The sequence below is a fragment of the Rhinatrema bivittatum genome, chromosome 13 (genome assembly GCF_901001135.1).
Source record: "Rhinatrema bivittatum chromosome 13, aRhiBiv1.1, whole genome shotgun sequence".
NCBI classification, from domain to species: Eukaryota; Metazoa; Chordata; class Amphibia; order Gymnophiona; family Rhinatrematidae; genus Rhinatrema; species Rhinatrema bivittatum.
The window spans coordinates 44,646,465-44,672,022 of record NC_042627.1 but is presented as its reverse complement, the minus strand read 5'-3'; the positions used below and the strand labels follow the sequence as shown (position 1 = coordinate 44,672,022).

The following is a 25,558-nucleotide window of genomic DNA, read 5'->3' as shown; positions in this document are numbered from 1 at the left end:
GCTAACTCGATTAGCTAGCAAACAGAGTAGGCTTTAGTATCCGGGATGCGTGACGTCATCACAGGGGGACGCCCCTGAGGTTTGCGCCAAAGAAGGAATAAGAAGCATGGCCGCGCGGCGCGAGCAGCGTATGGTAGCTGAACAACATGGTGGGATGCTGGAACGGGGAACGCCGGAGAGGACGGCAGGCAGACATCCATCAACCGCGGGAGGAGTCGCCAAAGAGGTAAGGAAGGCAGAGTGGAGACGTCGGGCAGCAACAGTCATAACACCGTCATTCCCGCAAGCCACCCCCATGCCTCTTCTCTTCATTCACATCCTCAAGACTTTATGTATCCACAGTGTTTATGCCATGCCCCTTTGAAATCCTTCACAGTTTTGGTCTTCACCACTTCCTCCGGAAGGGCATTCCAGGCATCCACCACCCTCTCCATGAAGAAATACTTCTTGACATTGGTTCTGAGTCTTCCTCCCTGGAGTTTTTAATAAACCAAATGAAACAGAAAACAAAATAAAAACAGCGCAAGAGCCGGGATCCCTTCACCCCTGCTAAAAGAAATATCACCGGCACTACAAAAATTGTAAATTTTATTCCCTCTGCTCTGGCATTTCCCTGAACCCCCTTATCCTATTCATGAGCCCTTAGAAATCTAAATGGGATAGGAGTGTTCCCCTATGTGCTCCTGAACCACCAGGTCCCTTCTTAACAATGGTACTGGCCTCACATACTTTCACCCACTGATAGGTTAGGCATTCTTGGGTGCGGAATTTGGAAAGGGTTAGCACTTATATGCATACTTTATTTTACGAAGTTCATATGGAAGTTTGAGGAAAATTTATCCACATCAATAACAGATGCAGCTCTTTGTGCCTACACATAATCTGACTCAGTTTTCCAAAAAAAAGGCTTCCCTTTAAAAACTGGCATTTATTTATATTCTGCTTTTCAGGCACTTCAGAGCAGATTACATTCATGTATTTCCCTGTCCTCAGAGGGCTCACAATCAAATTGCGTTATTTATTGCATGCCATAACGCATGCAATAAATAACGAATTATGAGGTGCATATGCAAATTTTCAAAACTTAATCAAAAGGGAGGATTTTATGAAAATGAGGTGTTTAACATGAATGTGATAGGTATCACCAGAAATAACTACACCTTTTTTCCTGGCATTATGCCCAGGATGAGTGGGGGGGGGGGGGGAGAGAAGGGAGGGAGTGAGAGAGAGCCTCTAGGGAGGCACACATTAGTCAACTTTTTAAGAGTCAACTTTGTAAGATGAGCAACTAGTAGCTCAGGGTGAGGTTTTGGTAGTGGCCTAGGTTTTAAGGGGGCAGTTTTACATGCACAGTCAGAAGTATGAAGAGCACAGTACACATCATTGAAGATTTGATGTGATTTTGAGTGAGGAAAGGTACACAAAGATGAGATTTGTACAATGTACTCTCGACCTAACTTGATAGCAGTTAGGTAGAGGTAGAGAGTGCATCAAGCTAGGTCGAGAGTACATTGTACAAATCTCATCTTGGTGTAACTTTCATCACTCCAAATCACATCAAATCTTCACTGACGTCTACTGTGCTGTTCGTATTTCTGACTGTGCATGTAAGACTGCCCCCCAAAACCTCACCCCGAATTACTAGTAGCCCTTCCTACAGTGGTATAAATAGTTGATTTATATGAGAGCCTTATAAGAGTCTCTCTCTCTCTCTCACACACACTCAGCAGCCCCAAAACTGGTAAAAACCAGTAAAATTGTTATCACGGGTGCTATTTTTGTAGCAAAATCATAAATCTAGGTCTAAGTTTATGCATGAGGCAATGGAGTGTGAAGTGACTTGGCCAAGGTTACAAGAGCAGCAGTGGGATTTGAACCCTGACTTCTCTGCTTCACACCCTGCTGCAGTAACCACAGGTCTATCCCTCCACCCACATAAAGTCTGCAGGATACAAAGTACTTGTTGACGTTGCATTTCTGCGCACAGTTTGCAAGTTGCCCTTTTAATTACAAAAGGGATTTCTCAAATGTAGTCTTTTTTCAAGGAGAGAGAACAGTTGCTAAAACAAAGTGGAGATGAGCTTAAACAAGAAAACTACAAAACCTGAATCTTGATCCACAACCTATGAATGACTGCATGGGACTGCAAAACCTCAATTAACCACAGTTCATTATTTTTTAGCTTCTTTGGTCAAAAATCAGTGTTACTAATTTCAGCTCACTTTCCCCGCAAGGCTAAATTATCACTAGAGCTTATTGTTTTGGGAGATTCACCTTCTGCTTTTGGTAGCTGTTGCTGCAGCAGGAAAGCTGTTTCTACTATTTTCAGATCAGCCCAAAAAACTGGACACCTCCATGTTGCCATAGCTACTGGCAGAAGAATGAAAATAAACCTGCCGGTCCCAAAATTAGGAGCATTACATATGGCTCAGGCAGAATGAGTGGTGCTTTTAACTGCCTTCACATTTTGCTCTCCAGATATGTCTCAAAGAAGTAGAAAATGCTAAATTAGTCCTACAAGTTTTCCCACAAATTATCATGTCATGAAACATGAACCATGATCCAAATTGTAATTTGTGATCCACAAAATCTCAAACCGTGACTTGCAAACACAGAGCACACATTCTGGAAGGGTTCATCTCTATATTCAAAAGGCATATGCCAGGGTATACCGACCTGGCGTATGCCAGGTCGGTATACCCTGTTACCGACCTGGCAGTTACCAGTTACCGACCCTGGTTAATGCCAGGGTCGGTAACTGCTTTACATAACATTGCTTATTTAAAGGGCTGTTTTGTCCCCAGGTGAGGTCCGTGGCCAGTGGCAAGCCTGTGAAGAATTAGGATCCATCCATTTTTGCCTTGGCAACAAGGATCAGGCCTTATCTTATTACAAACAAGCCCTGAATCTCTTTGGAAAGTCAAAGGTATGTTTTGCTTGGACAGCTTATTTGCTTTACACTGTACACAAAAGATAGAAAAAGGAAACTTTGCTGGCATACTGGGGAACATACAAAACAAACCTGATAGCACCCCAGATCCAATCACAGCTGTAACTTTTTTTTCTACACACCTTATGATTCAGTCTGTCCATGACCAAAATCTGATTAAAAATATTTCAATACATAACTGATCAAAGGTTAGCAATGGCTTACTCAGTCATGTGTATTGTACTACTATATATAATGCTATGTGCCGTTTGAAGCGAAAATTATTATGCTAAAATATTAACGAAAAATCTTAGTTGCATAATTAATGGAATCAGTTCATGTTCTTGCAATCTCAGTTGTTGTACTGGGTTCTGAGAAAAGCAGATCTTTGCTATGTGACCAAGATTTTTCTCCCATTCTGTCAGGGGAAAAAAGCATAGTGAATCAGACCCTAAAAGTAAATTTTGCTTCACAGGGATACAAAATCATGCTTTATAGTAGTGCTAGACATTTGCAATTAAGTATTTTTGCACAACCAACATATTGATGGTACTCTGTTATAGAAAACATAGTAGAAATGTAATCTTTTTGAGACTTTCCTCACTCCAAATGACATCATATGTTCAACAAAGTTTACTGTGCTATTCATACATCTCACTCTACAAGCGAAACTGGCCCCTAAACCACCAACAACACCTCACCTCGACCTATTAGGTGGCCCTCCTATAGATATATAAATACTTCTCTACTATGCAGGTCTTTTAGATAGTCTCTCTCCCTCTCTCCCCCCCCCCCCCCACCCTTCCCCCCAGGATGCAATAATACTGATGCAAAGCAGTAAGTTACTACACCATGTGGTAATTCAAAAATTTCCATAAACACACCCCTTTTTGCCTTATCAACACATTTTGATGAATCTAGGGGTCAATTTGAAAATTCAATTCTACGCATGCTGTTTTACTACCACAACTTAACCCCCCCAGTAACACCCAAAATGCCACTTTTTGATCCAGCTATGCACATTGGTAACCTTAGCACTTACTTTAGCTGGATTGAGAGGTGCATTTGTCATTTAGCTGGGTAATTACTTTGCTGGCTAAAATCCATTAAACAATGTCCTCAGAAGGACTGTTCTTTGCTCAAAGCATGCTTCATATGCTAGATAGCCGTTTCTGGAAATTATAAAAGAGAGAGACTTTAACATCTAAGGCAAAAAAATTCTTATTTTTGCTTACGTTGGAAGAAGTTAAGCAGAATGCATAAAGGTGGTCTCAGCCTACGGCTATCAAAGCAGAAGAGAGGAGGCAATACTTACAGCCCTTCTAAGGAAGAGGGACATGAACGGCCAGTAACCTTAATAGCAGCCAGTTATTCTGACAATTTCTGGAGAGAAAGGAAGTCCTCTGCCTTAGAGTTGTTCCAATACATGGCCAAGGGTTATTAAGCAATTCATGTCATCACTCAGCACCTCATTTTATTGACCTTGTGAGTAAATATATTTTTCTTTCTATTCTCTCTGGTAGATAGATTTGCTACTCCAATGTGGCTGCATATATATTTCTGAAGCACATTAAAACTTGGTCAAAAGAAAATTGCTATGTAAACCAAAATTATTATACAGAAGCTAAAGAACTTAAGTTTCTTTTAATGACATTATTAGTTTCAGCAAACTGAACAACTGTTCAACTACACTCATCTTCTGCTTTTTTTTTTGACAGGAAACATCGGACATCCTAAGGGAAAGGATTCTGGGGAAACTGATAGATGTCATGGAACAGAAGGCAACTCACCAGCATCCTGTTTCAAGTGGAAATAGCATTTCTGGCACAAAGGCAGCTATACTATATTTGTAGTCACTTTAAAAAAAACATTTGTTAGAAAGCTGTCTAAAAAAAAAACAACAAAAATTTTTTAATGGTACCTAATACCATAAACTCTTGCCCCCTCAACTCTTTTGCTAGTAGCCATGCTGTATAGCAGTGTATTTTACCTATTTGTAAGAGAGGCCACAAAGTTGAATACAATTCTGTCGTACTTATGTGGCCAAAAGTATGATCATAGTGCTTAATGAACAAGCCCCTACCTCCCATTAGCAAGGCAAGACTTCTGCCATGGGTATGGCAGTCTTCTCACCACCAATTCCATTAATTCAGATATAGAGACAGGAATCAGAAAACTATCAGCCCTGCAACTGTAATGTGAAGTTTTAAAGCCAACACACAGCTATCCAAGGACCTTCATTTTGGAAAGGACAGAATCTCATCTTGGATAACCACATCTTGTCTATCCCTCGAAAAACATTTCTCTGCAGTGATGCAATTAAGTGGAAAATTAAGGTTCACCTCTCATTCCCTTTCCATATGCTCTCATATTAATGTAATCTGCTTCCAAGCTTTCTGGTTTGTTTTTTTCAGTAGAAACAGAGACCCTTTAGAAAACTAGCACTGAAATATACTCTCCAGAAGAACTGGAGTTAAGTTGGCAAATTACAAATATTTAAAATTGTACCACATTGGGAAAATACCATTTTTGCATTATTATTCTGCTGTACTATTGCGTGTTTAGCCAGAAGGTGGGAAAGCTGTTACAAGAAGAGATAGGTCTCAGGCATCACACCTTACAATTCTTTGGAATATTTAGGGAACCGCAGCTAACATTAAGTTCAAAACTGCCCTTGGGTGAGGAGGTGAACAGGGGTGACATCCCTGGGGCTTGCACTGCCATGGCAGTCCCATCCCTAAACCTATAATTTGTCAGGAAGTGTACCAGGGCACACCTGCAGTTGATTTGTCCTGGGCCCTGAACTCTCCTAAGGTCATCCCTGAATAAGTTATATTAGATTAAACCTGGTACTGACCCTTGTGTGATATAGTTTGGTAGACTAAGAAGTCAATATCCAGAGATCACTGAACACCTCATTTTAGGGCCAGGGACGGTAACGTTCAAAAAGGGCACACAGACGCGTGTACATCAGCGCACGCCAGGAGACACAGCAATTTTATAACATACGCGCATGTTTTAGAAAATATTCTAGGCGCGCGATTATGAGCACCTAATTTTAAGCTTGTGTGCACCCAGCAGCGTAAATCAGGTTTGAGCCATGTAAGTGAAGGAGTTTTATAACATATGCATACACATCTCCCAATTTTGGCACACACCCAGCTTTTATAATTCACCTTCCCTATACGTGCCAGAATCAGACCAGACTGCTGGGTTTTGCCCCCCCTCTAGCAGATAGAGACAGAGAAGTTTTAAAAACAAAGCTTCGCCTTATATAGGAGAGTGCCACTTATAGTCTGCCAGTATTTCTCTGTCTCTAGCAGATGATGGAGGTGCAAAACCTACAGTCTGGTCAGAGTCTTTATTTTGATTTGATTAACTTTAGTTTAGTTAGTTTTCTGTGTTCTTCATGATTGTTAGTGCCTGTTGCTTTAAATTTCTTTAAAAAAAAAAAAAAAAAGGATTTGTTTCTTGGTCTGCCTCCCAGAGGGTTGTTAAGCTCTGAGAGGGCCGTCCCCTGCTGGTCTGAGGCAGCTGCCGACAGGGGTTGAGGACCCTAACTATTCATTCAGGCAGCGGGGGTGCAATACCGGGGAGCCCGACTCACTCCACCCCAAGGATCAGAACCCTGGACCACGGTAGGCTGTTTTTACTTTAAAAAAAAAAAGTTCTGAGGTAATTTTTTCTTACTTTCTCTTGATCGGGCAGGCTCTCCCTTCCTTCCTGTCATTACGGGGGGGGGGGGGGGGGGGGGGGGGGGGGATTTTTGCCACATTTTTTGTCTGGGGGGGGGGGGGTGTTTGTTTTCAATTTTTTTCAGTGGTTTTTTTTCACTCCCTCTCTCTTCCCCGATGCCGTTGACAGCTGCGTGTAGAGTGTGCAACACGGCTCTCCCGCCAAAATTTGTGCTCCCAGTGATTGCTGGGGGGAGAGGGTTCCTCTGGTGCAGGAACTACTAAAAAGACTGCTAAAAGCAGGCCCCCGTGGGTTCCTTCACCTGCAGCAGGAGAGTCTGTTACCTCAGGATCCTTTCCCTTTGAGTGCTGGCACAGAGGCCATTTTACAGTTGGTCCGCGCTGCTGCTTCTGTGCCTGCTATGGGGGAGGGGTCTTTTCCTCCTCAGTTGTCTCCTCAGCTGCGGCCCCTAGAAAATAGGGATTTACAACAGCCTGCTTCCCCAGCTCCGGAGGACAGTCCTGAGGGGACTTCTGACACCGCCTCGGAGTCTTCCTTTATTGTTTTCTTACATAAAGCCTTTAAGGCTAGGAAGGCAGGCAAGTTGATGGCGGAGGGGAAAATCAGATCCCCATAAGCCCCGGGTAGCTAAATGATTTACAGTAAATAAGGGGACGGAGCCTATTCAGCCTAAGCATCCTCTCCGCTCTGGAATTCCGCAGGGGAATACAGACTCCTCGGATCTGGATTCAGATCCTGAGGATCCGAATTCTCAACCCCAGATCTCACAGGATGCGGATGACCCGGAGCCAGATCCACCACTGGCGGACAGGGGCTCTCAGGCGGCTGAGGGCAATGATCCTAAGGTAGTTCATCTTTTTCGTAGAGACGAGTTAGCACCTCTTATTCCTGCTATCCTCTCTGAGCTAGGCATTGACAGCCCTCCTGAGGAATCCAAGCTCGGGAAGATGGACCCTGTCTTGTTGGGCCTGAGAGGTCCTGCTACTGCCTTTCCCTTTCATTTTTCAGCGTCTGATTTATTGTTTAGGGAATAGGATACCCCAGGGCTCGGTTTAAAAGTTAGTAAAGCCATGGATAAGCTCTATCCTCTGCTGGAAGATGCCTTAGAGCTACTGCGAATACCAAAAGTGGACTCTGCAGTGTCAGCTGTCACAAAGAAAACCACGATTCCTGTCACAGGAACAACGGCACTCAAGGATCTCCAGGATAGGAAGTTAGAGGTGCAGCTCAAACGGATTTTCAAGGTTTCAGCCATGGGTGACCACGCGGCTATTTGTAGTAATTTTGCTATGTGAGATGGGCTTTGCTGGGTGCAGCAATTACAGGCCAATGTAGATTTCTCGGCTGAGGAAGCTGCCCAGGTGAACCATTCAGAATCTTCGGTGGCTTATTGTGCTGATGCCTTTCATGACTTCCTCCGGATGTTCGCCAGGTCCATGATGTCGGCGGTCGCGGCTCGTCGGCTTTTGTGGTTGCGCAACTGGTTGGCGGATGTGTCTTCTAAGGCCCAACTGGGATCCTTGCCCTTTAAGGGTAAGTTACTTTTTGGTAAAATCTTGGACGACATGATTCAGTCGCTGGGTGAGAATAAGGTGCATCCCCTGCCGGAAGACAGACCTCGCTCGTGCGGTTCCTTCTCTTCTCGAGCCAGATTTAGAGGTAATTGGCGGTATCGTCCTTTCGTTCGACTCCGGTGAAGCAACAACCCTATACACAGTCTTTTCATGGCCGAAGATTTGGCAGACCTGGGGCGGCACTCCCTCCCTGAGGAGCAAAATCCTCCCAATGAAAGACCGCTGGTCCACTCCTCAATGCCGGAGGTAGGGGGCAGGCTGGCCCTATTCTTCGAGGAGTGGACCAAGGTGACCACGGATCAGTGGGTCCTGTTCGTGATAAAACAAGGCTACGCTTTAGATTTTGCACAGCGGCCACGAGATCAGTTTCTCATCTCTCCCTGCAGATATGCCGCCAAAAGAGCGGCAGTTCAGGACACATTGCAGCGGCTTCTGCAATTAAGGGCCATAGTTCCCGTTTCTCCAGAAGAGCAAGGGACAGGTCGGTACTCAATATACTTCGTAGTACCGAAGAAGGAAGGATCATTCCGTCCCATCCTAGACCTCAAGGAGATCAACAAGTGTCTAAAGATCCCTCACTTCCGCATGGAAACTCTCCGGTTGGTCATTACCTCGGTGAGGCAGGGAGAATTCCTAGCTTTACTAGATCTCATGGAGGCTTACTTCCACATAGGGATTTGTCAGGATCACCAGAGGTTTCTGACGTTCTGCATCCTGGGACAGCACTTTCAGTTTCGAGCCCTTCCCTTCGGTCTGGTGACTGCGCCACGGATGTTCACCAAAGTATTGGTGGTGGTAGCAGCTCACCTCCGGGGGAAAGGTCTCCTGGTGCATCCCTACTTGGACGACTGGCTGATTCATGCAAAGTCATCAGCTTTAGCCACAGATGCCATTCACAGAGTTCTGCAGTTTCTACGGGTGCTGGGCTGGGTGATCACTCTATCCAAGAGCAAACTCGTTCCATCTCAGTCCTTGGAGTATTTGGGAGCGCTCTTCGATACTCAGAGGGGCCGCGTTTTCCTCACCAAGGATTGCATCCTCAAATTACAAGCTCAAGTGCGGAGTCTGCTGCTCCAGACTTCTCCCAGGGTTCGAGAATACCTACAGGTTCTTGGGTCCATGGCATCGACCTTAGAGCTGGTGCCATGGGCATTTGCTCATATGCGGCCCTTGCAGTATGCGTTACTGTCCTGATGGAACCCAGTATCCAAACAGTTTTTTCTTCCATTGCCACTTACACAAGTGGCGAGAAACAGCCTTACACGGTGGCTGGAGATGGACAATCTATCCAGGGGAGTTCCCCTGGAGATTCCCGAATGGACAGAGGTCACCACGGATGCCAGCCTCTCCAGTTGGGGAGCGGTGTGCCAAAGGAAGTCTGTGCAGGGCCTCTGGTCCCCCGAAGAGTCCGTGTGGTCGATCAATTGGTTGGAGACCCGGGCTGTACGGTTAGCGTTACAAGCCTTTGCCCTCTGCTACAGGGGAGAGCAGTCTGGGTGTTATCGGACAATGCGACTACGGTGATGTACATCAACCGGCAAGGGGGTCTCGGAGTCATCCTGTGGCAGAGGAAGCGGCTCAGTTGTTCAACTGGGCAGAACATCACCTGCTCTGCATCGCGGCATCTCATATTGCTGGAGTGGACAACATACAAGCGGATTGCCTCAGTTGACACCACCTCGATCCCGGCGAATGGGAATTGTCAGAGGATGCTTTTCACCACATATGCCTTGCGTGGGGAATGCCTAGCATTGATCTCATGGCGACATTTTGGAATGCCAAAGCCCCACAGTTCTTCTTGCGCTGTTGAGAGCCGGGAGCAGAAGGGGGTCAATGCTCTGGCTCTACCCTGGCCCTTCTGTACGTGTTTCTACCCTGGCCATTAATCGGCAGAGTACCCCGTCGGATAGAGCATCACGCAGCGCTGGTGATTTTGGTGGCACCGGAATGGCTGAGACGTCCTTGGTTCGCAGACCTCCTCAATCTCGCGTCGGCGGGTCCCATTCAGTTTCCCAGGATTCTGGATTTGCTTTATCAAGGGCCTGTTTGTTTGGAAGTAGCCGATCGTTTCTGTCTTGTGGCATGGCTTTTGAGTGGCGCCGTCTAAGTGACAAGGGTTATACTTCTGTGGTGGTGGCTACTCTTCTCTGTTCACACAAAACTTACACTAATCTGGCTTACGTTAGAGTTTGGGAGGTATTTGAGACCTGGTGCCTTGCTCATGACGTTTCACCCATCCGAGCTTCTATATCCGATATTTTGTGTTTCCTGCAAAAAGGGCTGTCCATGGGATTATCGTGTAGCTCCTTACATGTACAGGTAGCTGCCCTTGGTTCTTTGTGTGGCAAGGTGCAGGGTGCAACCTTGGTGGCCCATCCTGACGTGGCACGTTTTCTTCGAGCAGCTAAGCATTTATGTCTGCCGCTTCACCAGCCTTGTCCTTCTTGGAGTCTGAATTTAGTTCTTACAGCTCTGTGTGAGGCGCCCTTTGAACCTTTATGGAGGTAGACTCTGAAGGATCTTACATTGAAGGTAATTTTTCTTGTTGCTATCACTTCAGCTCGGCGGGTGTCAGAACTCCAAGCTCTTTCTTGCAGGGAACCTTTCTGGTGGATTTCTGATTCTGGTGTTTCCATCCATACGGTTCCTTCCTTTCTCCCGAAGGTGGTATCTTCTTTTCATGTCAATCAGTGGAGCTTCCAGCTTTTGGGGATCTGGACCGTTCGGATTCTCTGTCCCGTGATTTGAGGAAACTGGATGTTCGTCGAGCTCTTCTACGTTACTTGGAAGTTACCAATGATTTTCGCATGTCGGACTATCTCTTTGTACTCTGGAATGGGCCCTGGCGGGGCCACATGGCTTCCAAAACTATTGCTCATTGAATGAAAGAAGCTATCAGCTCCGCTTACTTGATGAAGGGCCGTGTTCTCCCGGTAGGCCTTTGGGCTCACTCTACTCGGTCGCAAGCAGCGTCCTGGGCGGAGTCCCATTTCGTGTCTCCACAAGAGATCTGTCGGGCAGCGACGTGGAAGTCTCTGCATTCTTTCACGCGGCATTACAGGTTGGATGTGTAGGCTACTAATTCAGATGGATTCAGAGAAGGTGTGCTACGAGTGGGCCTCTCTGGATCCCACCCCGTATAGGTATAGCTCTGGTACATCCCAGCAGTCTGGACTGATCCGGGTACATACAGGGAAAGGAAAATTAGTTTCTTACCTGATAAATTTCGTTCCTGTAGTACCATGGATCAGTCCAGAGGCCCGCCCTGTCGGAGTGGTTCAAGTGAGGGGAGAGTCCGCTCGCCTTTCCATTCCCTTTTTCTGCAGATTTTTTAATTTTTTGACCTGCGTGGTTCTATAGGTTCTGATCTCACAGGGGTTCGGTGACCCGTTTGATACCGTTTTCCCTTTTTTTCTTGTTCAGGTGTTAGTGTATATAGCTATGGTGTCTTGTGAGCCATCTTGCTTTGTCATTACGAAATACTGGCAGACTGTAGGTGGCACTCTCCTATATAAGGCGGAGCTTTGTTTTTAAAACATCTGTCTCTATCTGCTAGGGGGGGGGGGGGGGGGGAGCCCAGCAGTCTGGATTGATCCGTGGTACTACAGGAACGAAAATTATCAGGTAAGAAACTAATTTTCCTTTTTAAGTTAGGTGACTAAGTCAATCGATGATGCCTAAATTTTAGTTGAAAATAGATGCTTAACTTACCTTGGTTTTAGGCCCCTAAAGTTTACAAAATTTAGGATAGCCATTGCTTATCCTAAGTTAAGCGCTCAGCAGTGAAAATCATCCTCCATCCTTTACCTGCCTTTGTCCCTGCATACTTTTAAGATGCTTAAACGTATATGCTCAGCAAGGGAAGGGGTAGGGTGTAAGGGATTTTCACATAAGCAGATCTAGGCTCCTAACTCCTGAAGTTAGGCACCCTGATCTTTTGAATATTAGCCTCTTAGTAAACAGCTGACCAAAATGTATATGGAAAGAGAAATTACATAGATCATTTTTTATCCTTATAGATAGATCTCCCCTAACATGCATTAGGATATTCTTGATTGCCAATCATTCATTACTACATTCAGGTTCTAATTTGTTCAGTCACCTTTTCTTTATAAATGGCACAAAATTGAGTCAGCTACTTATATGCACGTACACATGCTTATGTTATAAAGTCTTTAGGGTTAGCTCCCGATTCTACAAAATTCAGAAGGAAGTAATTCAGTTGGCATATACATTACTTATAATTCTTGTGTCATTAAAGTCAGAATGATGCATGAGAAGTAAAGGAGCTAATTTTTAAGAAAATCAGCTTTGATTCTTCCACAGCAATCTTCTCATATAGATGTCATTGATGACTACAAATCTATTATATCGTCAGAGTATCATGACATGAGGTAAGTTGGTGCTATCTTACAATTAGAGGAGAGAAGAAACGGAAGAGGATTTTACCCTTATTTGCTTTTGAATCAAATCATTCCACGAGAGAGTGTGGTGTACCTGCCAGACTGAACCATTGAATGATGTGGGTTCCCATGCAGGCTGAGGGCTAGTAGAAAAGCTTCTTCTGAAGGAGAACCCTCCTGTGATGTGCCCGTACCCTTTTAATCCTAGCGGACAGAGAACTCAACTTGGTTTTTATGTTCTACAATGAGCAAGGCCACCACCATTACTTGTCTAGCTGAATTGTATTGTATCTTACATTATGGCACAGCATTTTAAATCAAACAACAAATTGGGGATATAACTAGTATACAATCAAGCAAAATAATAACTATCTATGTGGGAGAATGTTGGCTGCAGAGGTTATAATGCCTAAATGATAGTAATGAATCTGTAGCTAATGAACAATCAAAGATAATTTATATGTAGAGATAAGACCTCAGTATTGGCAAGAGATCTGAGAACCAGAAACTTCTTATAGCCAATTAGTCCAGTCACCGGTCTTATCTCTGATATTAATTTTTAGATAAAATTACTTAAATCACTATTAAATTTTAATTATGATCTTAAAACCATGATGTTAATTTTTAATATTTAATTTTTAAGATTATTTTTATAAAACTGGACACGTCTCCAAACAATTTGACAGCACTGTTGAATCTCAGTATATGTGCAATTATAAAGTGCTTCAATTAAACCTGAAGAACTGATGATAATGTTTTACTTCTCAATGTCTGCAAATAAAACTTTTTTTGCTGGAAGAGATTTGTACTAATATAATTGATCAGTATTCACTTGTTTTGAAAAATGATGTTCCAGTGTTACTATGTAACAATGTTCATATGGCAATCAAATGCCTATATAGCTGATGAAATAATTATTGTAACCATTTGTTGGAAATAAATGTTGCCTTAGTGACTCAGCATTGTTAACTTTGTGGAAAATTATTGTAACAAATTATCAAGTAAATGTCTGTAGTACTAGGCTGAATAAATTACAATATCTTAGTACTCATTCAACACAATATCTGCCAGTAACCTGGCTAGCTCTTCGGACAGCACTGTACCAAGGAGAATAAAATGTCTGTAGTGCTTAACTGAATGAATTGCAATGTCTTAGTACTGATTCAATGCTTTATCAGCCTGTATTTTAGATTAGCTCTTCAAACGGCACTGCATCCAGGAACAATGAAATAACAAAACAGCTCTGCAGCACAACTTCTCACTGAAGACAGTATGATCAAATTTCAGTCTCGTAGCTTAATAGCCGGACGGATGGAACTTATCACACCGTCTCATATATGATTGAAAATCCCGACAAATTTGAGAGACGGCAGGGCACTTATCTTTGATTGTGGTGACCGCTTGCAGGTTAAATTTTTCACCGCTCTGCCGTAATTCAGACCTGTGGGTCTGTTCACCGCCGCCAACGCGGCCGGCGTTTCGCCAAAATTGCTGCTTCAGGGCGGACTAATTCATGAAGAGAAACATCTTCTGCAAAGTCGGGTTCAGACTGAAAACTCAACTTGGTTTTTATGTTCTACAATGAGCAAGGCCACCACCATTACTTGTCTAGCTGAATTGTATTGTATCTTACATTATGGCACAGCATTTTAAATAACAATAATATAATCAACTGAAATGATTTATACAGAACTCGAACACTAAAGAGAAAATTTACAACCAAACTAAAGAATACTAAATCTTTAAAGCAAATTTTTGTCTTGTGCATTAATGTAGGCATTACTCAATCCCTGGCTGTATTTACACACATACACACACAAACAGCAAAGAGAATGTACTACTACAATATGGCTTCATAATATAACCACTAGATGTCACTTTGCAAAGTTAATTTTCTGCTATTTACTGATCTAAGAGGTCGATCCTGTAAGGCCGCGGTAATAACAGTGCGGCAGTGTCAGGCGCACCCTTCCTCCCCGCACGCACAGTTCTCTTCACTAACTCCCCGATACTCTCCTCTAATAGCATGCAAATGCATGCCGCGGCTTTAAAGCGGTAGGGAAGGGTTATGCCCGCGTAACCCATTTTACTGTATAGGTGCTTAATACAGCGCCTATACAGTAACCAGGGTGCGCTGGTACCTGTCATTTCAAATGTCATTTGAAATGACAGGCACCATGAAGTGAAAAAAAAAATACCAAAATATGTAAAAACCTGAGTGTTCAAAAAAAAAAAAAAAAATTTTAAATACCTGTCGGAGGGCCGCGTGGGTCCAGGCGGCGGCGGCGGGAGCCGGGTGGTCGCGTGTTAAATCTAGGCCGCGGGCGGGTGGGCGCCTGTTCCAGGCGGCAGCAGCGGCGGGGGGACACGCGTTAGTTCGAGACGGTCGGTGGGCGGCGGGTGGTCGCGTGTTAAATCTAGGCCGGGTCCGCACAGGCGCGCATTCATTCATCCAGGCGGAGGAACCGGCGGCGAAAGCAGCCGGCTCCACCTGAATGAATGCGCGCCTGTGCGACCCCTGCGATTCGGCGCTCAAGGCAGTCACAGCATTCATTCACTGCCGGTGAGGGCTCCTCGTGATAACTGTTTCATGAATATCATGACCTTTTAATGTGGCAATTTACTGTCTTCTTGCGGAAATAATGAGAATTGTAGATAAATGTTTTAATCTGTAAAAATACCTGACCCACAGCACAAAATCTTTTATTAATGATATCCAGATCTTTTGGGGGTATATGCTTGCAAAGAAGAGTAGCTGCCAAGTTTGTCAGTTATTTCCATATTGCACGTTATTCAGTGCCTCGCAAGTGCCAGCCTCTGGGTCTACAGGAGAACTAGAGACGTTTATGATAGATTGGCTGCCTGGAAAAGAAAGTAAATTGATCTCAGGGATTAAAAATCAATTTCCTTTGTTCAGTTCACAGGATGAGCCACCACCCACTGAGTCTGCAGATTATAAGAAAAATAGAACTGCATGCAGCAATGTGCATGCCAGTGAAATATACAGAGCAAATTTAAAGCCAGATCAGTCCAGCCTCCAGCACAGTAATAATCAAGTGATTGACAGGTAAATATAATACTTGATGTAAATCTAATTTTAGGATGCTAACTGCTGTCTGTGACATGAGTAAAGTTACAATAAGAAAGGACAACATGGCATCAGGCCTTGCCTGTGACATGACCATTCAGTCCACAGGCACATGCTCAATAAAAGAAGACTTTTATTCCAACCCACTATAAATCTCTCATTCACAATGCCCTAGTTCTAGGGAAACCACATTAATTCTACAAGAAGACCAGCCCATCAGGAAGAAAGATAACTGGCATGGCCCCTTGATGTTTCATGCTCAATAGCACTTAATCACGAAGGCTGGATGCTTCACACACACATAAACAAGTATCGGATAGAGGTGGTCAAGGCTGCCCCTAGCCAGTCAGTCAGTTATCATGAGCTGGTTACTCAGCATGGGACAGAGGGCTAGCTGTATAATTTTGACACTGTACCTTGGAAAGGTCTCATCTCTGTGGAATTTGAAGGCCTTAAAAATGTTATGCAGAAGAATAAATAGCATTGGGAAAGAGCCAAATAACCCTTAAGCAGGCGCAAATATGTTTCTCTGCATCACAACATGTGTAGTTTTAGCTGTTCGTCCAGTAGGGGTTGGATCTCCTCCTTTCTACAAACCATTCATTTGTAAGATTCTTAGACAATAAGGAAGCCACTGGAATGCTCAAAAACTTCATTTTTATTGACTAATATAATGTAGGGTAGATTTTAATGGACGCACCAGATTTTGTAATCCATGCACGCAAGGGAGGCTACAGTTTCGCAAATGTCACGCGGTGATACATCCCGGTCTTTCCCAATTCACTCCCAGTCCGCTCCTTAATTGGAGCGGACTGGACGAAACTTCCCCACCACCTACCCTACCTCTCTTCCCCTCTCCTCCCCACCCTCTAAACCCTTTCTCCTACTGTTGACATTTTTTTTTTTATTTTATTGCTTACTGCTCCAACGGAGCAGTAGCAACTGCGGGCGCCTTCCACCCTTCCTCCGGTACAGAGGCAAATGGTCGCTGTACCGGCTGCCTCCAGCCCCCCAGACCACCCCTAATACTGGGCCTGGCACTTTGGTGTGTAACCCCAGTTTTTTGTGCATGTGGGGGATTTAAAATTTGGCTGTGTGGGTATAACATGGCTGCAGTATACGCACATAACAATAACTTCATAACCATATACATTACTTAGCATCCCAATAATTGAACCCATTTAACCTTGTTTTCCAATTTAACCACGTGTGGGGTAACCAGCATCCTGTCTTCAAACCAGTTGCCAAAATATAATTGCCTTCTTTTGGCCATGAAGGCCATCAAGTTTGTGCTGTTCAGTAAATAGTTATCTGTGTCTCTGAACTGATCCCTTCTTTGCCCGTAGGCTGCTTGGGACCCCCGAAGCTAGTGCTACTTTCTGATTCCTTCCCCCAGTCATCAAAGCTGTGGGACTTGCATCACCTGCTGGTCCAAAGTCACCTTAATTGGGCTAACCTTCTTATTTGGATCCTTCTCATGACCCCTGATGCCAACTAGTGTCTTTATTTGCTGGCCACCCTGCCCTGTGCTGCAATAAGCCTAGGTTTCTCAAGAACTCTTGAGACAGAGGGTGGGTGGGTGTGAAACACTCTGGCCGTTTCCACCGATGAAAAGGGGCCGCTCCAACTCACGCAGCCCTTTTCATGAAGCCTGCCTCTGACCCCACTATTGCCCTCACCCGTGCCCCTCCCTTATTCCTCCCCCCCCCCCCCCCCCCGGCTCCCACCCTACCCACATGTTGTGCCCTGCTCCCTATTCTTTCTAGTCAGCAGGGATCTTGACAAAAATGCTGCAGGCCAATTATCTCTGCATGTTTGACTATTTTGCACAGCTGAAGAATTTTGCAGGCTACAATTTAATAAGTTTTAATAGCTGTGACAAGAACTATTAGTGAGTTTTTTACTTGTGCTCTGCAGTCTTTCCCCCCTCAAATAAACTTATTTAAAACATTGTGTCTTTCCAGTGCTGTAAGACATTGCAGTGACAACTGGTTATATTTTAGGAATACAATGACGTGGTTTTAAAAAAATGTCTCCTGTACTACTATACGGAAAAATGCACAAAATACCTAGAGCAACAGGAAGTAAAGACCTGCCACTTTCAACTCAAGTCAGTTTCATGTTCCCAGCCTTAAATAAAACAGAAATAATAGTCAAATGCTGGTTGAAGATTTTGCTACATGACTGCAAAGAAAAATACTCTTGATAAAACCCCTCTAATTTAGGAGCAAAACAATTAGGGGGGGGGGGGGGGGGGGAACTGTTCTAGAATGTAAGTCTGCCAAGAATTAATAATTAAGTTCTGCCCAAAAAGTAATTTTTTTTTCAGGTGTAACAAGCATAACTCTTCTCCATTATGTGGGTAATTTTCAATAGTATGCATAACTCAGCACATGCAGCACCATCAGTAGGTGCCTAAAGTTACACCTGTATTTTATAAACTGTGCAGTGGGAACCGTGCAGTTTATAAACCACCACTGACTGAAAGTACATAAATATGTTTCAGTACTTGCACATTTTTTTTTACCATAGGGATCCACACAATTTATACATCTGTTTTATAAAAATATGCTCATATTTCACGTTAAATAACTGTAACATGTGCGTAATAAGCCTCAGTTTATACATTGAGGTAGTTAAGTTGGCTGATGTATGCACATATCTCGCTTATGAAAATCCTTGTGTAATCCCACCTTCCCAAAGGATCACTTTTCCAGCCCTGGGGAGTATTGGGGTAGCTTTGTCAGGGTGGGGTATCACACAGTCTTTCAAGGCAGTGTGGGGCTGGGGGCCAGAACCCAGCCCAGGATGCAGGTCCCAAACTGAGCTGAAGACACTCTCCCAAAAAGTCCACTGTCTATACTGTGCTTGTGCTCCAAAAAATAAATAATTTATTTTAAAAAAACAACAAAAAAAAAACAAAACAGTGGAAAATACTTCAGAGTTAAATCACCCTCCATGTTCATATTAGTCAATTGACCAAAAATCACAGTTCCATTGCTACACACTTCCCAGAAGTTGCACTACCACTCTTCCTGTTACTCCAGGAACCTCTGCGGTCCCAGATTACTCCCCAAATGCTTTTTCCAAGGTTTCTCCTCCATTTCAAACTAAACACACAACACTCCCACACAACACACACACACTCACTGGGCCCCAGGTTAACTCACCCCCCCCCCCCTGCACTCTCAGTCAGGTACAGTCCTGGCTCAGACTGGAGCTCCTTTTTCCCTGGATACTGTAGGCCTCCACCACACTCTCTGGCTCTTACTTATGTCTTTGACACCTTGGATTCCTCCAGACTCTCTTCACACTAGAGTTGTTGGAAGCACCCAGGCACTCCTCTGCTCAACACTCTCCTTTCAGCTGTCCATAGCACTCCTGGAGGGAGGCACGAGATATAACAACATTCACTCCAGTGGCGTGGACCCTCCCTCAAGCCCTTTCTCATACTCCTCCCTCAGTACAAACAGTACCTTTTATACCACACAATCTCATACCACTATCACACACCTTCCTGCACTTCCTTTGACCTTAAAGCTGGAAGTTTCCACATATTAAAAGACAAATCCCACAAAAGCCATAACCCCCCTTGACTCTCCTCCCCTGCCAGCGATCCCTCTTTTGTCCATGGTCTGAACTTGCCTAGCCCAGAAGGTTCTCATGAAAACGAATGGCACAAACTTTAACCTTAAATACGCAGCATGAATTCAGTAACCTTTAGAGTTACCGTGCCATCTAGCCAGATAATAAGTATTGCACATTCGACTTGGGTGCATAGTTCCAAGCACCAGTTTTGCTGGGACCTCCCATCAGCTTACTGGGATCTTCACCAGTTCAACCACACTCTCTACCATTTGCTTCAGACCCCTCCTCTCACCGAAAAAATTGCAGACAACAAAATCTCATTAATATTTGTGACTTGATTAGCAGATGTAAAAGAATGTGCTCATGTTTGATAATGTAAGCGTGTATATAAAATATGTAAATGCATACATACTTACAAACCACGTCCTGGAATGCCCATACAACAGCCTCTTTGCATGCACATACTTTTCTCCACGGCAGCGACAGTGCGCAGGCACTCCCACCCTTCTGAAAATTTGCTTGCTAACAAAGGCAACTAGTCACGTATATGGCACGCGTCTTTGAAAATTGCCACCTTAAAGTCATGGTATGTCTGTACTGAGCTTCTAGATGTGGCAGCAGGATGATTGCTCAATATGCCTTGATCCCCGGGATTGTAAAAGAGAGAGAAAAATTTAAGATTCCTGTACCACTGAACATGCAGTACTCAAATTCAAAAGTCCTGGACAGGTTCTGAAAAAAAAAAACAGTACATCAGTGTTTCAGTGCCATGTATCATAAAAAATGTTGCAACAAAAAATTATAATATCTAGCTGGATTCTGGGCCGGAGGTCAGGAAAAACAGGAGGATAAAGGTTGCAATAACCAAGAAATCATGCAACAATAAGTCAACAAAAGACAAATGGAAAAATAGATTATAAACCATGCTAGAGTTCAGTGCTTCATCCCGTAGAGAACTGCTTTGATACTGAAAAAAAAAAAAAGAATTGGTAAATATTATTCAAGGAAATAAAACAGAATGCCATCTCTGCTCTGCCGTTAGGAAAGTCATTTTACCCTTTGTAATTCAATAATGGCAATTGTTTTGCCTCCTCTCCAGAGCCTGTCCAACAGTCTGGTACACATCAGTTCAGGAATATTTTAATTAAAGCCATGTAGGGATCGTATTTCAACAAAATAAACTTAATCATTTAAACTTAGAGGTCCACATTCAAAAGTATCTAGCCACATAACTCAGAAGTTAGCCGGCTAAATGAAGATTTGGGCACTTATCTGGCTAAATTCTAGCCAGATTAGATCAGATTTCTACAGTCCAAGCTTATTTGAAAGGTAAAAGCGGAAAAAATAAGTATGGCCTAAAGGCTCAGAAGACACTATCCTACCGGTAAGTATTTCAGAGCCGTGAGGATCTTTTCAGCAGCTAGTATCAGTCTCACTGTGAGTCAGAATTCAGCAAGCGTGTGAAATTCCAAGTCCTTTCCGAGAGTAGAAAAGTATTCCACCCACAGAAATCGGAGCTTTGAATACTGCCCAACCTGTCCATGGGCAAATGCACCGTTCCTTGTTGAACAACGCACAGCTATTACTTGCAGACTGAAAAGGTGGCCCTGGAGGCAGAAAGCAGGTGGAGATCAGAACCATGCACGTTCTTTTGATTATTCAAACCATGTGGGTTGTTTCCAATGGGAAAAATTAGCCACAGAGAAAGCAGGCTCAGATCTCTTTGGCAATCTTTTCCTTAGGCAATAACGAAAACTAAAGTACCCCCACGTCGTCTATGCTTTTGTTATTGCTGCAAACCCCATGGATTAAAATTTCCTACAGGGTTTGCAGCAAAACAGAGATTATTGCCTCTAAAATGTGCATTCCCTAACTTGACTTGCTTATTTTTCTAGTGCCTATGAATGGGGACTCATTTATTTATTTTATTTTAAAACTTTTCTATACCGTTTAGTTAGATACCATCACAACTGTTTACAATAAGGCACAAATACTAATGTTAGAAACATTTTGAATTCTATCCACTAACCAGGTGCCAGTAATTATGGTTACATAGTATTATAATTATTCATAGGTGGTTCAGCTGTGGGCTTAATCAATATTGTCTCTATAGTACCCAATCCCATGGCTACACAGGAGAAAGTCCAGCCCTGTGCATGGAGGGCTCATTCATTTCTGGTGGCATCAGGTTCTGCAAGAATCGTGCCTCCTCGTTGAGCTCTTTCTAGGGGTTTATAATCTGCACAGGACACAATGTGTAGCACATTTTCAATGCAATTATTCTTCGATAACATTAGTTAAATTTTTAATGCATTTTAAGAACAAACCATGAAATTATGATATGATAAACAAGATACCAAATGATAAATAGTAAACCAAGTGATTCGTCATTCTTCCTTAAAACATTTCTTTTCCTGGATTTTGCTTCATCTTTAAATTAAGGGGACCTGGGGAGACATTCTAGGGATATATTTCAAAGCTATTTACGCACATAAAACCAGCTTTTAGGAAGCCCAGCTTTGAAAAGTATGCACGATGCACCATCTGCATGCGCAAGAGGCCCGTAGAGATTTATGCTAGTGTAAGGGGGAGGGGGGGTGCCCATTTTCTGCCCTAGGAAAACATCCCTGCCCCTTACAAACATGCAGCATGCGGCTTCAGCTGGTCTGAGTGCCCTTAGCCTGACAGAAATCTTACTAGACCTTGCCTGTCTGTGATGTCAGCACCGTGTTAGTGTATTGAGGAGGAATACCACTCCCCACTGGGGGAGGTGTTAGGGGTACACAAACCCCTGCTCTCATGTGAAGGAGGAGGATAGGAAGGAGTCACAATTCCAAGATCTGGAGTCATGACTGGGGTTTGAGCTTTCTCTTCACAGAAGAGCATCAGGGGCTTTTCCCTTTCCAGAGAAGGCTCAGAGAAGGATTCCAGGATCAGAGTTTCTGGGGGTCCAGAAGAGAGAAAGAGGGTCCTAAGAGTTGGGGATGAGGATAATCTGCCTGGGGAAGTCTACCAGAGTGAAGGAGAAGAGGATTTCCCTGGAGAGTGTGGGGATTAGCATACCTTGGGCAGCCTGCCTGGGAAAGTTCACCAGCATGTAAGACTGTTTCAGTTAAAATCAGTCTGAGACTCCAAAGAAGAGAGAGAGAGAAAAGGACCTTGGGAAAAAAAGATTACAGCTACCAGACAGGTACTGGGAGGGCTCAGGGTGAAAGGGTTTCCTGTCAGAAAGAGACAGCCTGTTTTGGGGAAGCAGTGTGACAAGGTGAAGAGAAACTGTTCATTTCTGGTGACTTTCTGGATTGAGTTACTGTGTGAGAGCACCTTTCAAAAGTGTTCTCAGTTTTGGACTTTGTGTTTATTCCCTGCCAGTCAGTCAGTACATTTTTTAAATTTAATTTGAACAGGAGCACTGGTGTGGATCATGTCATCTTTGAGAATGCCTGGGCTGGTGACCAGGAAGAATCCCTGTGAGTACAAAACTCTAAGGGCCTTTTTGAAAAGAACGAATTTGCATCCCCCTCCAGTGCAGGATTTCCAGGGAGGTCACGGGCCTTGTGGGGTTCATGAGTCTCCCTGTGTGCCCCTGTAGCCAGAGTCAGGACAGGGCGAGGGCTACAATAGTATTTAATAAGCTCACTTGCATGCGCACTTTTACGCAGAGAGTTGAAACTTATTCACATACGTTTTGACTATTAAAAGTATAAGCATAAGTTATCCCATGTAAGTTATGCCCTCCAAAGAGCGGATGTAGCTGTCCACAGCCTCTACAGCCAACTTCTTTTCAAATTCTCTCTTAGCCTGTCTTATCAATGTCTTACATTTAACTTGCCAACGTTTATGCTTTATCCTATTTTCTTCTGTTGGTTCCTTCTTCCAATTTTTGAATGAAGATCTTTTGGCTAAAATAGCTTCTTTCACCTCCCCTTTTAACCATGCCGGTAATCGTTTTGCCTTCTTTCCACCTTTCTTAATGTGTGGAATACATCTAGACTGTGCTTCTAGAATGGTATTATTTTTTAACAATGACCACGCCTCTTGGACATTTTTTACTTTTGTAGCTGCTCCTTTCAGTTTTTTTCTAACAATTTTTCTCATTTTATCAAAGTTTCCCTTTTGAAAGTTTAGCACGAGAGCCTTGGATTTGCACACTGTTCCACTTCCAGTCATTAAATCAGATTTGATCATATTATGATCACTATTGCCAAGCGGCACCACCACCGTTACTTCTCTCACCAAGTCCTGTTCTCCACTGAGAATTAGATCTAAAATTGCTCCCTCTCTCGTCGGTTCCTGAACCAATTGCTCCATAAAGCTATCATTTATTCCATCCAGGAATGTTATCTCTCTAGCGTGTCCCGATGATACATTTACCCAGTCAATATTGGGGTAGTTGAAGTCTCCCATTATTACTGCACTACCAATTTGGTTAGCTTCCCTAATTTCTCTTAGCATTTCACTGTCCATCTCACCATCTTGACCAGGTGGACGGTAGTATACCCCTATCACTATAGTCTTCCCCGACACACAAGGGATTTCTACCCATAAAGATTCAATTTTGTATTTAGTCTCATGCAGGATGTTTATCCTGTTGGACTCTATGCCATCCCGGACATAAAGCGCCACACCTCCTCCCGGGTGCTCCTCTCTGTCATTGCGATATAATTTGTACCCCACTGTCCCATTGGTTATCCTCTTTCCACCATGTCTCTGAGATGCCAATTAAGTCTATGTCATCATTCACTGCTGTACATTCTAATTCTCCCATCTTACTTCTTAGACTTCTGGCATTAGCATACAAACATTTCAAAGTTTGTTTTTTGTTTGTATTTTCATTCTGCTTTTTAATTGTTAGGGATAAGTTAGAATTTTTTTTAGCTCAGGTGAGTTTTTAGTTACAGGCACTTGGACTACTTTTCTAATTATTGGAACCTCACTGTCAGGATGCCCTAATTCTAATGCATCATTAGTATCCTTTGAACCATGCGCTGCTGAGCGACTGTCGGCTTTCCCCTTTGTTCTAGTTTAAAAGCTGCTCTATCTCCTTTTTAAAGGTTAGCGCCAGCAGTCTGGTTCCACCCTGGTTAAGGTGGAGCCCATCCCTACAACAGAAGCAGGTCTGCTGTTCTTTGCAGTTCACAAAAACAAAAATAGTAATACAACTTACAGTTCAGCAGTATCCACCTTCTCTCCCCTGGGCTTCCTGTTCCCTCCTAGGGCCTGGCAAGTTCCTAGGGACCTCCTCCCAGGACCAGGATTCCCTGTTCTATTGGGCTTAAGTTGCCCAAGCCAGATCTCTGCAGCCAGGTCTTTAAGGTGTCCTGGGGTTTTCTCCTGTATACCCTTTTACAGTGAGGTACAGGACAGAAGGACCATTTGGGAGGAACACATTTCTCTTGTGGGAGTGTCGGAACAGAAGTTGGGAAAGATATTCAGGGGCCATGTTATTTACATACCTGAAGACAAAGCAAAAGGGTAGAAATTGTATCCTTTTTGTAACTAGGAGCCAGGGCAATTGACTTAAGATTTTGCCTTCTGGTCAGTTGCTTTGGCCCCTACCAGAATTCTGGCAGCTGCACCTTGTCAGAGTCGGAGGCATTTGCGATTATGCTGTGGAACAGAGAATTACAGTAGTCAGGATGTCTGGTTATTAATGTGTCTATCACGGTGGCATGTAGAAACCACAAGCAGGTATTGAAACGGTAACAAGGGCGTTATTGATCCTTACTGGGTCACCCACCTAGGATCCCCCCCACTCCTGTTTTTTGGGGTTTAAAGTTGGGCTCCTGAGCTTCCAAATGCTTGAATCTCTCTTGCACACACTACTTCTTCTCTTTGTGATTCCTTTGAGTCCTGGGTCACTAAATACAGCGCAGCAGGCTGACAGCTCTTTCCTCCTCCTCTCCATTCTCCTCTGCTCTTTCCCCCAGTCTGGTCACCTCTGGACAAGCACCTGGCACTCGCTTCTTCTTGGTCCTAGGAACTTAGTAAATTGGGAGATGTTGACAAAAAAAGACGCATGGGTTCCATCCAGTCTGCCCAGGAAGTGGGGGGGTTTTTGTGTTTGTTTGTTTTTATTTATTTATTTAATCTTTTTCTATACCGTCATTAAGGTGTGTACCGTCACAACGGTTTACAGTAAGGCACAAAAAGTAATTTTATTAAAATCTAACAGTTTACACAGGTGCCATTAGGTTCGGTAACATAGTTTTTAATCAATGCTAGTTGTTAAGTGAGTGTGATGACTATTGTGTCCAGGTCAATTCTAAGGCAGTTTTGA

The 25,558-nt window shown here is 43.7% G+C and overlaps 1 protein-coding gene and 1 long non-coding RNA gene across 5 annotated transcripts in view; one reads left to right on the top strand and one right to left on the bottom strand.

Moving 5' to 3' along the window:
- LOC115074893 (tetratricopeptide repeat protein 24-like) overlaps positions 1-13,562 on the top strand; it is a 106,660-nt gene extending 93,098 nt beyond the window's left edge. Inside the window, exons 5-7 of the mRNA XM_029574854.1 lie at positions 2,805-2,926; positions 4,648-6,567; positions 12,526-13,562. Coding sequence (XP_029430714.1) covers positions 2,805-2,926; positions 4,648-4,782 — 257 coding nt within the window. The 3' untranslated portion in view covers positions 4,783-6,567; positions 12,526-13,562. The remainder of the gene's footprint in view (positions 1-2,804; positions 2,927-4,647; positions 6,568-12,525) is intronic.
- Positions 1,904-21,021, bottom strand: LOC115074894. Of its 4 annotated transcripts, none has more exons than XR_003852358.1 (4): positions 20,661-21,021; positions 19,691-20,010; positions 3,972-4,101; positions 1,904-3,347 (listed from the first exon to the last, which is right to left on the bottom strand). It is a non-coding gene; the product is annotated as an uncharacterized LOC115074894 (long non-coding RNA). The 4 variants fall into 4 exon arrangements; XR_003852360.1 differs by having other exon boundaries at positions 19,695-20,010; XR_003852359.1 differs by lacking the exons at positions 1,904-3,347; positions 3,972-4,101 and adding an exon at positions 15,159-15,464 and having other exon boundaries at positions 20,661-21,015.
- Between the last annotated feature and the right edge of the window lie 4,537 nt (positions 21,022-25,558).